The sequence below is a fragment of the Amborella trichopoda genome, chromosome 5 (assembly GCF_054954075.1).
Source record: "Amborella trichopoda isolate Santa Cruz 75 chromosome 5, AtrichopodaSantaCruz75HAP2 v2.0, whole genome shotgun sequence".
Lineage (NCBI taxonomy): Eukaryota > Viridiplantae > Streptophyta > Magnoliopsida > Amborellales > Amborellaceae > Amborella > Amborella trichopoda.
This window is the reverse complement of record NC_142340.1, coordinates 3,049,610-3,065,601: the sequence shown is the minus strand read 5'-3', so window position 1 is coordinate 3,065,601 and position 15,992 is coordinate 3,049,610. Positions and strand designations below refer to the sequence as shown.

Here is a 15,992-nt window from a genome sequence, read left to right as displayed (position 1 = left end):
CATGGGAGATGTGGGTTCTCTCTTTAGAGAGAAGAGAGAAACACCATAGATGTGCCTCTTGTAGATTGAGGTGTTGGTTTTTTGTAGAAAAATGATTTATTTTAGAGAGATAAAGTCTCGATTGCTCTCAAAGTTCTCCTCATTGATAGTAGTTTACAATGGAGATGATCTCTTTTCGAACAGTGGTTTAGCAGATTTCACGTGGATGTAGCCATCTAGATGTGAACCATGTAAATCTTTATGTTCTTGTGGTGTGCATGTTTTGAGTTTTATGTTTCGTATTATGGCTCGTGCTCTCTCATATTTGATTTTTAGTTGGATAAATACACGATCTTGGTAGGATCCAACCTGTTAGATTTTTGTTTCCGCATCTAAGAGGGTTCTAAAATCTTAACAGGTAAGCCATGTTTTTTTATTATTTTTTATTTTTATTTTTCAATTATTTTTATATGTTATTGGCCCATTCTCTTGGCCGGACTGCCGGATAACCTTAAAATATGTTGCCATTCTGCATTATGAAAATTGAAGCCTATGAAATGCGGTAGGTCTGGCGGATCTATGGAGTGTGTTTTACAAGGCACACAATTTCATAGAGCTTAAAATCGTGTTTTTCCTGATTGTCTTAGTCCAGATGATTTTTGTTTATGCTTATGACCAGATTTAAGTTTCAGCTTTAAAAGGCAACTACCCTACACCAACTTTCCCTTTCTTGCTTCATGCTATGTTTGTAGGGCTTTTCATCTTGGTAAAGTTGCAACTCAAACCCCGCCAGAAAATGCAGTTTCACTGTTTAAACCCTTGCGACGGCCTACAAATTTATTTTCAACTCAAAACCCACTAGAAAATGTAGTTTCAGTATCAAGAACCCTGCCCTCAATTTTATTTTAGTAGAATTTAAAGCTCCAAAACTATACAAAATCGGCAAATTAGATATGGCGGATTACAAAACATAAAGTCCAAAAAAGTACATTAAAAATTACAAATTTTAGGGCTTGATTTTTTATTTTTTATAAATTCCATAATTGAGTACATGTTACTTGTGACTGATCAATGGGGCCAACAGAGACTTATTAGGGAATTATCATCTATTATAGACTCGCATGATTAGGGGTGGGAATGGGCACGACTAGAACCGGGACGTGATGGGTAGATCTAACCTCGAGTCCGGGTATCGGTTCAAATTTTGGACTTAAAAGGTCGGGTCTAGTTCCAAAACTTGGAACCAAATACCATTTAGGTCCGGGTCCAAGTCTAGCCGTACCCAACCCAAATAATATGGATAATTTGTGGGTATTCCTAAATGTTGTCAATACGTTGTTTCTTAAGAATTTTCAGTTATTATATAAAACAGTTAAGAATATAAGTAGATGTAAAATGCGTATATTCATAAATATTACAAAATACTATAAATATTAACAATAATATGGGTATATAATGGCAAGGGAAAGAAAAAAAACAAAACAAAAAAAAAAAAAAAAAGGTCAGGAAGAAAAAACTCTTGGTCATAGGGTGGTAATGGACACAACCAGACCGAAACCGAACGGATAGACTTGACTTTAAATCCAAATATGGATCCAAATTTTGAACACTTGGAAGTACTCATCGGGTCCAGACCCAACTTGTTGCCACCCCTAAACATGATAGTGCCATTTTTTATGGCGTAATTTAAGGTGCGATTTTATAAAGCTGCGGCCCTACATAATACTTTCTCTTTAACTGCGGCCCCACAAAATACTTTCTCTTTCTCTTTTTTGAGTGTAAAATGATTGGTAGGTTGGAGACTTTGAATCTTTCACTAGGTTTAGGGAATCACTATTCATTATTTGCTTATTGGGTTCAAAAGGGGTTCATATTGGTCCATTTACATGAAAGAATATATGCCATGTTCTTTGTCATTTTGCAACACTAGGGTTTTTCTCTCCCACTTTAGAGGTCTTTTTCTTCCACTTCCATCTTGTAACCTCTCTCTTTCTCTCTCACCTTGCCCATTTTCTCTCTTCCATTTAAATCTTCTTGCTCTCTATTTCTCCCCCTTCAATTTTTTTTATTGTGAGCTCTTTTTTTTTGAGCAATTCAGTGGTAGGAATCAAATTTGAGATGTAGTTATACTAAGTGTTAACCGCTAATTGCTCGAGCTTAAACCCAATTCCTCGTCTTCTTACTATGTCTCTCTCATTTCCATCTTGCGAGCTCTCTCTCTCTCACTTCCATCATATTCTCTCTCTTCCATTTTGCTAGCTCTCTCTCTCTCTTCCACTTGCATGGCTCTCCCTCTCTCTCTCTCGTTATCTCTATGTATATGAGCACGAGGTTCTCTCTATGTATATGAGCTCGAGGTGCACTACAATAAGATTCGATACACCAAACATGTACCATTCCCCTCTTCTTTAATGACTTCAAGGACCTTAAATGACCTTCATTGTAAAGCTTCAATTGACAAGCATATCCAACAACCAAAAAGACCAAATGAAATCGTGCTAAAAATATTGCAATATTAGTTATAAAGAAAATATATATAGGGTATCAACTTTTATGAAATCACATAATGAAGCACACCATAAAAGTACCTTCAAACTGATTGTTTCGACCTTTAGACTGGTTGTGAAAAAGAAAAGTTTTAAAAAAATACTTGTAACACATTATGTGGACCATCTATTTTTAATATTTTCAAGTATTTACATATGTGTTCAATCCCAACAATTTTTTGACCTTTGAGTTTAGGGTGAAAACAAATTTTCAAGCTGTCATAAAGAGTTTTCAATACCATAACCATATCATCTAGCGGCTTTTGGAAATACAATTTGTTATTGTTTAGGCGGATGCCTTATATAGATGGGAAATGTTTCTATGCTTTCCCAACAGCATAGAAGTTATATCCTCCCCCTACCATCCAGCTGTCCAATTTTGATCAAGAGAGCCACTTACCGTTTGATCATAGATCCGACATTTCAAAGTATTTTATTTTTAGTTTTTTTTATACAAATTGTATGAATATGAAATTTGGTGCACGTCATCTTCTCATTGGGGCGCACCTATAAAAATATTAAAAATAAGTTTTCGATAAAACATAATGATCAAAATACCTTTTGAATCTTTCGCGGGTATTTTGATTATTTTATTTTATTGAAAATATTTTTTATATATTTTTCGCTAGTGCGAGTTTAATAGAGGAATGGACATCCAAAATTTAATGTTAAAATAGTTTATAGAAAAATATTAAAAATAAAATAGTATAGAGATGTGACATTGCGATTGGGGCAATCTTAACCCTCCATTCAGAATGGACGGTTGGTTAAGGGAGAAGATAGAACTTCTATGATGTAGGATAAACATAAAAAGCTTGCCCTACATAGATTGTACTTATTATTCATTCGTATTTCTGGCATGTTCCAATTGACTCTAAATAATTGTAAAAAGACTTTAATGATGATGATTTCTTCATTTTCCATAAGCACAATTCTTTGTTCATGCATCACCGTCAAATTAATAAGCTTGATGCTAACAGAGGAAGTGGGGTCCTACCAAATATGGTCCTCACTAATTTTACTTCTAATCTTTCTGACAATATCGGTGCTCTTCTTTTTGACAATATCGGTGCTCTTACGGTGGTCATGTGGACCATATTTGTATTTCATTGATCATAAAATTATTATTTTTCATCATCATCTAAGTCTTATCCTAACTATTTGGGGTCGGCTAACATCACTACTATCTCTTGTCTTTTTTTTAATTTGGGGCATTCTAAGTTTCAAATGGATGGCTCCGATCGCTTGAATCACGAGCCATAAATCCAAACAAGCTCATTGACATTCGTTCACAAAAATCCCTCAACTTCAACAGTTGGGTAAAAAAGAAAAACATAAAGAATATTCCCCAACACCGTCAGGATCCAAATTGAAATGAATGGCCCAGATTTTGCCGATGCAAGCATGCCAGTCTAACTACGAGACGTCCACAAATCATCTTCCTCGTATCCCTGAAACACGCTGACAGCCCCACTACCAAAATCCATAGTCTTATCAACCTGCAATAACTGCGGGCTCTCCTCGTTATTTTTGTTATTGTTATTATTATTGTTATTAATCGAATGTTTAAATTGGTGTTGGTTTTACCAAATTTTTTTAAAAAATAAGATTGTTAAACCGGCCAGTCCTTGGTTCCGAGTAACCCGGCCAATTCCAGTTCAACCCCACCCAGTTGTCGAAAACCACTAGAAAACATGGCTACCATCCCCATGGGGTGATTGAAGCAAGTTAAGGAGACGACTTAGGCACCAGTGGCGCCTTCAGCAAGCAAGCTAGCCCGCCTCCTCAGCCCTAGTCAATCTCTCTCTCTCTCTAGCACAATACTCCCCTAACACAATACCTCTCTCTCTCTAGCTCAATATTATCTCTTGAACACAGTACTCTCTCTCATTTGGTCTCTCTCCCCTAACACAATACCTCTCTCTAGCTCAATAGTATCTCTTGAGCACAGTATTCTCTCTCACGTCGTCTCTCTCTCTCTCTCTTAGTTTTATGGTGCATGGCCCACTCTTTTTCTCTGTAACACATTACCCCCTCTCTCTCTCTCTCTTCTCTCTTAATTTCGTTAGGTGAAGGCTTCATGGGGAGGGCACATCCTAGTGAGCATTGGTTGTTCAAGGGCATTTTCCTTGTCTCTATGCTTCAAATCATCAATCATTTTAATTAAAAAAAAAAAAATGGTTCGATAGGGCTTCAATCCTATTAAAATAAGTAAAGCATTGTCTCTCAATTCATTGTAAATTGCAATTCAAGTGTAAAAAAACCTTTAAATCGATCATCTCATCTTTAACATAGGTTTGCGAAAAAAAAATAATTAAGATTCCAAGCTGTAAAAATAGTGCATATTGCAAGAACTATCTAGACCATCCATTTCGCCTTAAAAATAAATGTTTGGTAGATCCGCAAGATCTATATCATTTTTTGAGTTTCAAATTTTATTGTCTGCATTGAAAATTGATTTTAAAGCCATCATAAAAAAAATTTATGCCTAACATGCTTTCCAAATGAAAATTTGAGATGAAGCTTTATTTTGTTTCCATAAAGCTTAGGACTTATAGAAACTTCATACTTAAAAAAATACTTATGAGATTCCCCCACCACATTAATATATAATGAGGAGGCCAAAATATTTGATTTTTGAGCTCCATTTGATTGAATGAGATAAATAATTGCCAATAAAAAATTGCTGGCTAGACTTTGGTTATCTTTTGTTTGGCACATGTTATTGATTTGAATATGTCCACAATCCAAATCATAATTCAAATTGAATAAAATGTAGAATTTTGGTTTTTTCCAAGGCTACAAAAAGATGTGAGAGAAAATCCAAGAAGAAGTCAACAACAAGTTAAATGCGTATGAGAGATAAGCACTTGGAATTGAAACTTGACAACAACTGCACATTAACTTTCAAAGAGGTAGAAACATATGAAATTTGAACTCTGGGAAACAAACAATTTTAGAGAGAGAGAGAGAGTTATATTGTAACTTTCAAGAAGAGATATTTTAACTGTGAGAGAGAGAGAGAGAGTTGTATTGTAGCTTTCAAATATTTAATTATCAAGTAAAGATAGAGAGTTCAATTTTAACTTAGGGAGAAAGTTATATTTTCAAACTTTCAAGTTATTTTCAAGGGGAGAGAGAGAGAGTTATATTTGACTATCATGGGTCAGAGAGAGAGAGACAGAGAGCTATAGTTTAACTTACAAGGAGAAAGATTTTAAATTACAAGAGAGAGAGAGAGAGATCTCTTAACTTTCAGGGAGAGAGGGATATTTTGATTTTTAAGAGAACTATTTCTTAACTTTCACACAGGGAGAGATATATGTTTTTGGATGAAGGGAGCAACCATAAAGTTGCAAACAATTATCTTCAGAAGATTGGATTTTATTTTGTCAAGTAGATCCTTCAGCTGGGTTCAAAACCCTAGATGTCCATAATAAACACATCAATGACCAAGTGGTGAAGAATTAGAAAGCCCAATTCAAGATATAGTCCACATTGGACTTTGTATTTTTGTAGCATAGATTTTGAAAAAGAAAATATTTTGATTGGGTTGCAGTTTGGTTGAAATTGGTAAAGCTTCACTTCCAAATTCACAAAAATTGTACTTTTGATGTTAGAAAACCTTCAAATCAATATTCTCTACTTTGAGCACTATGGTTGTAAAAAAAGAAAAGAAATTTAAACCTTAAAAATAACATATATTATGACATATTATCTAGACTGTCTACTTTATCCAAAAAATAAGTGTTCACAAATCTGTAAAAAATTTTCATCTTCAAATCTATTATAGAAAATAAAACCAAGTGATTTACCTTTTGTAAAGAATTTATAAAGATAATGAGGTGTTTTTACAGTTTATTCAAGGTTTTGTCAGGCTATACCACTTGTTGTGTAGGTTTAGACCCTTAAAATGTTCAATATTTTTAGATATTTATATACTTTTATCCTATCGTACAATAACTTTTTGTTTAAAGGTATTTTAAATAACCAATCAAGAGTAAACTAGTAATTTCTAATAAAAATAAGAGTAAACTAGTAATTTCTAATAAAAATAAAAACATTTATTAACCATAATAGACAATGATATCTCATATATAACATGTGACATCACCCACAAAATACATTAATTGTTTTTAACTACTAATAAAATGTCATTGTTTTTTTATAAAAATATTCATTCTAGGTTTCCTAAATGACCAAAAATATCTATGTTTAAAAAAATTTGTATTACGATTAAAAAATATTTTAATATAAAAAAGTATTGATCACTTTAAGGTTAGCTTTAGTCTCTCTCAAACAATATAGAGAAATCCCCCCCTCTCTAAAAAAGCGTTACCAAAACTTGGTGAAAATATTCACAAAAGATGATAAGGTTCTTTCATGCGAGGTACACCGACTTCCGCGTTCAAAACCCTAAAATATTTTCATCTCTCTAAAGAATGACTCTCTAGTCTGCTCTGGTAAAACTGTAAGCCCTAGAGAGAAATCCTATGTTCACTGTCATTCGCGCTTGGCACCATCACTCCACCGCCGTGCTTCTTCCTTCTCACTTTCTCTCTCTACTTTTCCCACTTTCTCTCTCTTGCACCGTGCTTACGCATTCACCATTATTTTAACCATCCCTCCTCCACAGTCTTCCTTTCCCAATTTTTTCTTCCCCTTCACACCTCTGCAACACCCACCGAATATCAAAGAAAGAAAAGAAGAGAGAGAATGAGAGATTAATTCATCTATTTCTTTTTCTAGAGAGAGGTAAGCTTATTTCTCCCCAGAGAGAGAAAAAGATAAAGATGAATTCTTTTATAGAGAGAATACCTGCCATTGAGAGAGCAATGGGTATGAAGACGATTTCTTAGATAGAGAAGAAGAAAGATTAGTTTTTTTCCTTTTTTTTCCCTGATTGAAACGACCCACCATGGCTCCTTCGTCCAAAGTCAGGGCCATGGCTGAACCCAAGAAGGAGACGATGTGTCTTGATCTCCCAACCCCATTTGGTGAATTGGGTTGTGGAATCTCAGACTCTGAACTGAGAGAAACAGCATATGAGATCTTCGTAGCAGCTTGTAGGCCAAGTGGGGGGAAGCCATTAACCTATGTTCCTCAGTCTGAGAGGTTTGCGGATAAGCCAGAGAAGAATTCTCTTTCTTCTTCTCCTTCTCTCTCTTCATCGCCATCTCTTCAGAGGTCTATTACTTCGAGTGCAGCTAGTAAGATGAAGAAGGCCTTAGGTTTGAAATCTACAAAGAAACACAGTCCTTTGAAAGATAGTAGTCCTTCGAAGGCTAGAAAGCCTGCGACTGTTGGGGAATTGATGAGGGTTCAGATGGACGTCTCAGAGCAAACTGATGGTCTGGTTAGGCGCGCACTTCTCAGGATCGCTTCGACGAATGTGAGTCTCTGTTCAGTAATTTTGTTGGGTCTGAAATTTTTGTTTAATTTTGTTTTTATTTGATTTTTGGCTTTTTTAGAGATTTTCAGCATTTTTTTTAGTTTTTGTTGGATTTTTTTTATTCATTTATTTGAAGTCAGAATCTTTTTATATTGTGGTTTTTTTGGTTTCTGTTTGTACATTTTGTTCACAGAGGTGTAACCATTGGGTCCTTTGGATTTGCAATGGATCTGTGTTTTGGAAATTTGGCTTTTCTACATTAGTTGCTACAACTCAGATTGTGGGCTTGTTATTTGAGCGCATTTATTTGATTATACTAGTTTTTCGGTAGTGCTTATATAACTACAGATTTTGTGTCTTGTGATGTCACCTTTTAGTGGATCTGCTATTTAAGGGGTGGCAATTGGGACTTGGAATTTAGGGTTGGTTGTTGATTAAATTATTTTTAAAATTTACAAAAATGTTAAGTTGCTTTGATCTTTGAGTTTCTGGTTTCTGTATTGTGTGAACTTTCTAATTTATTTATTTCATGGATAATGAAGAGCTAGTTTGTTTATTCTCGTAGTTTAGTATGAATTATTTTATGTAATATTAATTTTGGTGAGCTCTTTTGCATCTAAATTTTGATGGATCTGTTGTTCCAGGTCATTGATTGTGGGTTAGGGACTTATTATTCGTGGTTATTTCTTTTTGCATATGAATTGTCATTGTATCAGTGAGAAAGCCTTCCACTTTCTTTTTTACTTTAAAAATAAATAAAATTGAGTTTCATTGTTAGTGTTGAAGATTTTTGGTTGAAGTTGGCCAACAGTCTGAAATCTTTATGCTGTTGTGTTTGATTGGAAAAGATATTCAATTTGAGTTCTTGTGGGATTCTGATCCATGAAGTAACCATGGCAAGAGTTTGTTTCTTGAAGGAAATTAATTGACATTTAGGGTACATGATAACTATCAGATGAAATGCTAGTTGTTTTATGAGAATGTCTCTGAAAAACTAAAACATTTATCTTCATTAAAGATTATATTTTCGTATATCAGTTCTATTCTCTTCATTAAAATAGTCAATGAGTAATGGAAGATAGAAGTGAATAGCTTTACTTATAATAATCTGCGTGTTAGAACGGTTGTAGTTGACTATACCATGGTTTTGGTTGTGAGGGTTTTCAAGAAGAATGGACTAAATAATTCTTTTTCCTTTAAGAAAACATAAGATAAAATCTTACTAAAAAAAAAAAAACGTGTGACAAAATCTTTAGGGATATTTTTGAAGATTGAAAAATTCATAAATGATTGAATTGTAACATAGTGTCAACTCATGGTACTTTCTTGTTGTGGCAATTCAGTTGCCAAAACTGCAATCATCTATTCATAGATCGTGGTTTGTGTGACTTTACACCTAAAACTAGCAAATGCCAAAATGCTGATGATCCCTCGTCTTTCTCTCAAGTAAATGCCAATATTAGTTTTTACACTTTTTCCTTTATTTTACCAAAAAGGAAAAAGGGACATTTTGATTTTTCCGAATATCATATTCAAAACATGAAAAAGGGTTCTTGGTTGGTCTTTAATAAAATTTAGCCTTTGATGGACAAAAGATGATATCAGGAGAGGCTACCTTTTTGTGGATGAAAGCCTCTCCAAAATTTGATTCCATGATATATTCGTTTCTGAGAAGTTCAAACCACGATATAGATATACCTTACTCTAGGAAATTATTTTCTAATCCAACAGACTATAAACCCTTAGTCTGTTGGGATCATCACTATCCCATGTAGGCTGTGATATGGAGAGAGAGAGAGAGAGAGAGAGAGAGAGAGAGAGAGAGAGCCCAGCAGAAAAGAAAATTGCCCTGTACCACCTCCCATTCCATCTCTATCACCTTCCCATCATTTCATTTGATGATGACCTGGATGGACTGTGGTTTTTCAATAGTCTATTGTATTTTGGTGCACTTAATATAGTTTCTCTTTGATATATGTACTCCTTGCTTATGACTTTATTGCAAGAATTCGGCCTTTGGATAATACTTCCCTTTCATAATTGTTTCGAATTTCTTATTAAGTAACTCTACTTCCCTTTCATAATTGTTTCGAATTTCTTATTAAGTGGCTGTAGTTTGGTGGTTATTTTATCACAGCTTGGGAAGCGCATCGAGTCCATGGTGCTGCCTTTAGAGCTATTGCAGCAGTTCAAGTCCTCTGATTTCTCCGATCCAAAAGAGTATGAAGCCTGGCAGAGGAGGAACTTGAAACTTCTTGAGGCTGGTCTTGTTTTGCATCCTTTTTTGCCTTTGGAAGATACGAATTTGGCGTCACAAAGGCTTCGACAAATCATACAAAGTGCTTATCAAAGGCCCATTGAAACTGGCAAAAATTCTGAATCAATGCAAGCACTTCGTAGCGCTGTGATGACCCTTGCATGCCGCTCTTTTGATGGGTTTCCCTCTGAGAGTTGCCATTGGGCTGATGGGCCACCATTGAACCTTTGGCTATATCAAACGCTACTAGAAGCATGCTTTGATATCAATGAAGAAACTGCAGTTATAGAGGAGGTGGATGAGATCATAGAGCTGATAAAAAAGACATGGATAATTATTGGAATGAATCAAATGCTCCATAATCTGTGTTTTTCTTGGGTGTTGTTCCATCGCTTTGTTGTTACAGGGCAGGTGGAGATCGATTTGTTGTCGGCAGCCGAAACCCAATTGGGCGAGGTTGCAAAAGATGCAAAAAGTACTAAGGACGCATTATATTGCAAGGTCTTGAACTCGACTTTGAGTTCAATTTTGGGTTGGGCAGAGAAGAGGCTTCTTGCCTACCATGACACCTTTGAGGCCAAAAATAGGGATTCCATGGAGAGCATTGTCTCCTTGGGGGTATCAGCTGCCAAGATATTGGTTGAGGACATATCTCATGAGTATCGCCGAAAGAGGAAAGATGAAGTTGATGTGGCTCGGAATAGGATTGACACTTATATTCGGTCTTCTCTTCGCACTGTTTTCGCTCAGGCAAGTGTGTGCCGTTGCGTATTTCGCATGATATCATGCTTTAAACTTTACATTCGGTTGAATTCATTTGCATGTGTGTTGCATGAATACTATTAGAGTTCATTTGCATGTATGTTGCATGAATACTATTACGAAATAGAGAAATTGTAAATTATAGTGGGGAAAGAAGAACTAAGGGCACATGAATCTGATCTTAAGATGAAAATGCAACAAAGAAACCATTTTACATGTATCTGTTTGATGCTTAACCTAAAGAAGGGACTTTTTGTTTATTATTCCTTTCCAGAATTAACTGAACATTTAATAAAATTGGAATGGAAGACATATTTGACTTTAGCATACTGGACAAAGTGCCAAACTGCTGGATGTCTGTGATTTGAGACAAATTTGGATGCTTTGATTCTTTCAAATCCGTCAGAATGAAACCTATAATTAATATTAAATTGGTCACTTTTTGAATGAGATGGAGGGAATGGGGTGTGTATGTGTGAGAGAGACAGAGAGTGTGCATGTCTGTCCATGTGCATTTGTGTGTGCATGAGTGTGCATGTAGGGAGCAATGTAGTTGCATCATATAGCCTGTGAGATGAATGCATCAGGTCTCCCTACAACTTGAAAGAGGAATATGCATGCTTAGTATTCATTTTCAGAAGAAAAAAAAAATGCATGCTTAGTGTTATATATTTTTTGTTGCTTATGGAGTGATTCACGCCAAGGTTCAAGTTTCTTTTTGGGCCATTATTCATGTTTCCGTTCAATCTTAATACAGAGAATGGAGCAAGTAGATTCAAGGAAGCGATCCTTAAAAAACCAGCCAAACCCACCTCCAGTTCTTTCAATCCTAGCAAAGGATATTGGTGACCTCGCAAGAACTGAAAAGGAAGTATTCAGTCCCATATTGAAGAGATGGCACCCTTTTGCGGCAGGAGTGGCTGTTGCTACTCTCCATTCATGTTATGGAAGAGAGCTAAAGCAGTTCATGTTGGGTATTTCCGAGATGACCCCTGATGCTTTACAAGTACTGCAATCTGCCGATAAGTTAGAAAAAGAACTTGTGCAGATTGCTGTAGAGGATTCAGTTGATAGTGAGGATGGTGGAAAGGCCATAATTCGTGAGATGCCCCCTTATGAGGCTGAAACTGCAATGGCTGACCTGACCAAAATATGGATAAAAACAAGAGTAGACAGACTGAAGGAGTGGACCGATCGAAACTTGCAACAAGAGGTTTGCTTTATTCTTGCCATCGGTATATGATATGCCCTGGCTCGTCCTTGAATTAGCTGAAAGATCATAGCGATCCAAATTTTGTATTATAAATAAAATCAGGCTAGTTAGAATGTTTCTCTAGAAAAGGCCAGATTGAATATTAGATTTGAAATTCTCCCACATTAAATTACCCACTGTGATTTCGTACTTGCATGCTCACATACATGTCCTACACACATTTATAAAAGAAATACATAATTTTCACTAAGTGGAGAATTTTGTTGCTTGTGGTAAAATTTTGGTTTTTCCCTGTTGGCCTTCCTTGATCTAAGAAGGGTTCCTTGATCTAAGAAGGGTGAGGACCTTAAATATTCTTTTAACCCATTCCAAGCCCGGCTCAAAGAGGTGGGTTCTGTTAGGGAGGCAGCCCATATAAAACTTTGTCAAAACTATCCATGAATCATTCCTGTTGGCCTTCCTTCTTCAAAAGTAATGATTTGGCCCATGTGGCTCAACTTATCGGAAAGTTGTTCAATCAAGCTAGTTTATGGGTTTTCATCTGCCTTTAATTTTAAAACTGTTACTTTTTTCTTCCCAGTAAAAATTCCAAGGAACCATCAGGATGCATACCATTAAAGTTATAGGAGAATAATAGTTACAGAAGACGAGGAATAATTTTTTAAAAAAATAAAGAAAAAGAATAAAATGCTATTCACATAAAATTCTTTGCATATTACTGAATTTAATTTTGCCAAGATTCTCCTTCAGTCCCTCAAAATATTCATTCGAGTTAACAGGGCTCTTATTTCCTGATAAGACTATTTAGGAAGCACCATATATGAAAGCACCACATCCCAACTTGTCATTGGTTCTCAAAAAACCCATTAACGAAATGTTCCTTAAACATCTTTAAGGGAAAAGAAAAGAAAGAAATGGTCCCTGAGCATTGGGAACATTCAGCAGGGGTAACATGTGTTTAACATCTTTATTACAAAAAGAACAAGAGGTTTATGGTACAAATGGAAGAACATCTATAGTTTACTTTGTAGCAGTATGGCAAAGGTTATTGCTTAACGTCCCCTTATTTTTCCAGGTTTGGAATCCAAGAGCAAATCTGGAGAGATATGCTCCTTCTGTGGTGGAAGTTCTTCGAATGATGGATGAGACATTGGATGCCTTCTTTCAGCTGCCAATATCAATGCACCAGGACCTACTCCCAGACTTGCTTACTGGGCTCGATCGAAGCCTGCAACATTACATATTCAAGGCAAAATCTGGTTGTGGTATGTCCAAATATTCTTAAATAGAGTCTCCATCTAATTATTAATGGGGTTGCTAAATATCATATATTAGGTCTTTATCAATATTCTTAATGGAGGTCTAAGTAGGGTGAGGACATTAAACTTTCCTTTAAGCTGTCCAAAGCCTTGGTAAACGAGGTAGATTGTGTTAGGTAGGCAACCAACATAAAGCTTTGTTAAAACTTTCCATGAATCTTAAATCAATATTTTTAATGGGTTTTTGGTAACCTATAAAAAGCGATAGTGATCTCAATACTCTTCCTTAATGTGTTTTACTAATGTGAATATAATTTGCCTCAGCGTGGATGGTTTGACCAGTTTCTGGTGGATGCATGATTCAAACTGATTTGAAATCAGCTTCTTTGAGCCAAAACCAGCTGGATTTTGATTTGTGAAATTTGAATTTCACATAATAAAATTCCAATTTCACATAATTTATTTAATATACTTTTTGTAATATAAGCCAACTTAATCAACATTTTGGACTGGACAGGAAGATAGAAGATTGAGAGTATAGTTTGAACGATAGCTGAGTAATACGGTTTGTGGTTAATGCAAATCAGTTGAATCTGAAAAATATAAGAAATCGGACATGAATTCTCTCTACATGAGTGTGAGAGAGATGATTGTAGGAAATTCCTTTCCTTGATGGATTTGTTTCTCTTATGAATCTTTCAGGAACAAGGAATAGTTACATGCCGACTCTCCCACCACTCACCAGGTGCAAAACTGGCTCAAAGTTCTTCAAGAAGAAGGAGAAGTCTCCTATCTCCCTTATGAAGAAATCTCAGGTCGGGACAATGAATGGGGATGGCTCATTTGGGCTTCCTCAGCTCTGTGTGCGGATGAACACCCTACACCAGATTCGCACTGAGCTTGAAGTTTTGGAGAAAAGTATAACAACTCGTCTAAGAAACAGTCCATCTTCTCTCTCTTCTACCTCAAATGGTGAGACTCCAAAATTTGAACTCTCGGCAGCTAGTTGTCAAGATGGAATACAGTACCTTTGTGAGACCACTGCTTACAAAGTGATTTTTCATGACTTGGGTCGTGTTTATTGGGATAGCTTATATGTGGGAGATCCAAATTCCTTTAGAATTGAGCCTTTTCTTAGAGAATTGGAGCCAAGCTTAGAGGTAATCTCTGGTACAGTGCACAATAGGGTGCGAAATCGTGTTATAACTGCTCTAATGAAGGCGTCCTTCGATGGATTCTTGCTGGTTCTTTTAGCTGGGGGGCCTGGTCGAGCTTTTACTCGTCATGATTCTCAGATAATAGAGGATGATTTTAGGGCTCTTAAGGATCTTTATGTGGCCGATGGAGATGGGTTGCCACTAGAACTAGTAGAGAAAGCAGCAACTCCTGTAACAAATGTTTTGACCCTCTTTAGAGCTGATACAGAGACCCTTATTGAGAGGTTTAGGAGAGTGAGTATGGATAGTTTTGGATCGTCAGCCAAGTCGAAGCTTCCTTTGCCCCCCACTTCAGGGAATTGGAACCCCAATGAACCAAACACAATTCTTAGGGTTCTGTGTTATCGGAATGATGAAGCAGCCTCTAAGTTTCTCAAGAAGACCTTCAGTCTGCCCAAGAAGCTGTAGAGTTTTGAGCAAGTGGAAGTTTTTTTAGGTTACGGTGCATTTTTAGAGGGAGAGATTGTGTGTGTTTGAGAGAGTGTGTGTAATATATTAGTTGGGGCTTAGGGTGGTGGATTCTTTTGATTCTTTTCATGTGCCTGAACTGTTGTGTTTAGCTTGGGCTTTCCACAGCGGTAGAAAGCTTGAGTGCCCTTCTGGAAGTATTTTCTTTGAAAGCAGTATAGCCAGCATTCTTTGGAAGGATTCTCTCTCCTATTCACGAACTAGTAAGGTACATTCAATTAGAAATGTATTGGGTTGGAGGATCCCTTCGATTTATCTCAGTATAGTTAGAGATGGATAACCTTCTTGCTGTCTGTCCTTTAATTCGATATTGAGTATGAGCCGCTGGAACTTGTGATTTTGGACGGCTTTTAGTTCTTCATTTGTGGTTGTGTACAGTTTTCTGAAATAACATCAGATTCTCTCTCTCTCTCCGAGATGGATTATTTTTTTGCATTACAGGTCTTGGCTTTGTGGGCAGGTGTTTAGTATGCTAAATGTAAATTATGAGTCATACGTTCCTATGTCAGGGAAACCACTGCAAGCTATTGATTAAGGCTACAGCACATATGCCCTTTTATTCTGCATATTGCTGTTCCAGAGTCATGACTCAGCAGGTTTTGATCGGTTCATGTTTGGGAGTCAGAAAAGTTTCCAAAAGTTGCCCCGATGCTTTTCTGTTCATGTAGTTGGAAGTTGCACAATTTGCTTCATCATGGGGGAGAATTAGGAAAATTTGTGCGAGAGAGAGAGAGGCTTATTTTCAATACCAGAAGTACAAAGGGAAAGGTTGAAGGAGTTCCTGAATTGTTGGGAATAAGCATCGGGATCTTTACAGTACCTTTCAGGGGGTTATTTGGGGCAACGGGGTATATTCATCACAAGCTTATTGAGTCATTTATGAACCATGCAGGGGTATA

The 15,992-nt window shown here is 36.3% G+C and overlaps 1 protein-coding gene across 1 annotated transcript; it reads left to right on the top strand.

Annotated features, from left to right (window-relative positions):
* Nucleotides 1-7,243: 7,243 nt before the first annotated feature.
* On the top strand, nt 7,244-15,528 carry LOC18443363 (elongation factor Ts (DUF810)). Its single transcript, XM_006853555.4, has 5 exons — nt 7,244-7,917; nt 10,055-10,924; nt 11,694-12,149; nt 13,225-13,414; nt 14,111-15,528. Exons 1-5 carry the CDS (start codon nt 7,444-7,446, stop codon nt 15,031-15,033), a joined length of 2,913 nt encoding a protein of 970 aa, XP_006853617.1. The 5' UTR covers nt 7,244-7,443; the 3' UTR covers nt 15,034-15,528.
* Nucleotides 15,529-15,992: the final 464 nt, after the last annotated feature.

Excerpts from the sequence above, each read along its gene's own strand:
- LOC18443363 (XM_006853555.4), top strand. The coding sequence starts at position 7,444 with ATGGCTCCTTCGTCCAAAGTCAGGGCCATGGCTGAACCCAAGAAGGAG. Across the intron at positions 7,918-10,054 it reads TCAGGATCGCTTCGACGAAT|CTTGGGAAGCGCATCGAGTC; the intron begins GTGAGTCTCTGT and ends ATTTTATCACAG. Across the intron at positions 12,150-13,224 it reads ATCGAAACTTGCAACAAGAG|GTTTGGAATCCAAGAGCAAA; the intron begins GTTTGCTTTATT and ends TTATTTTTCCAG.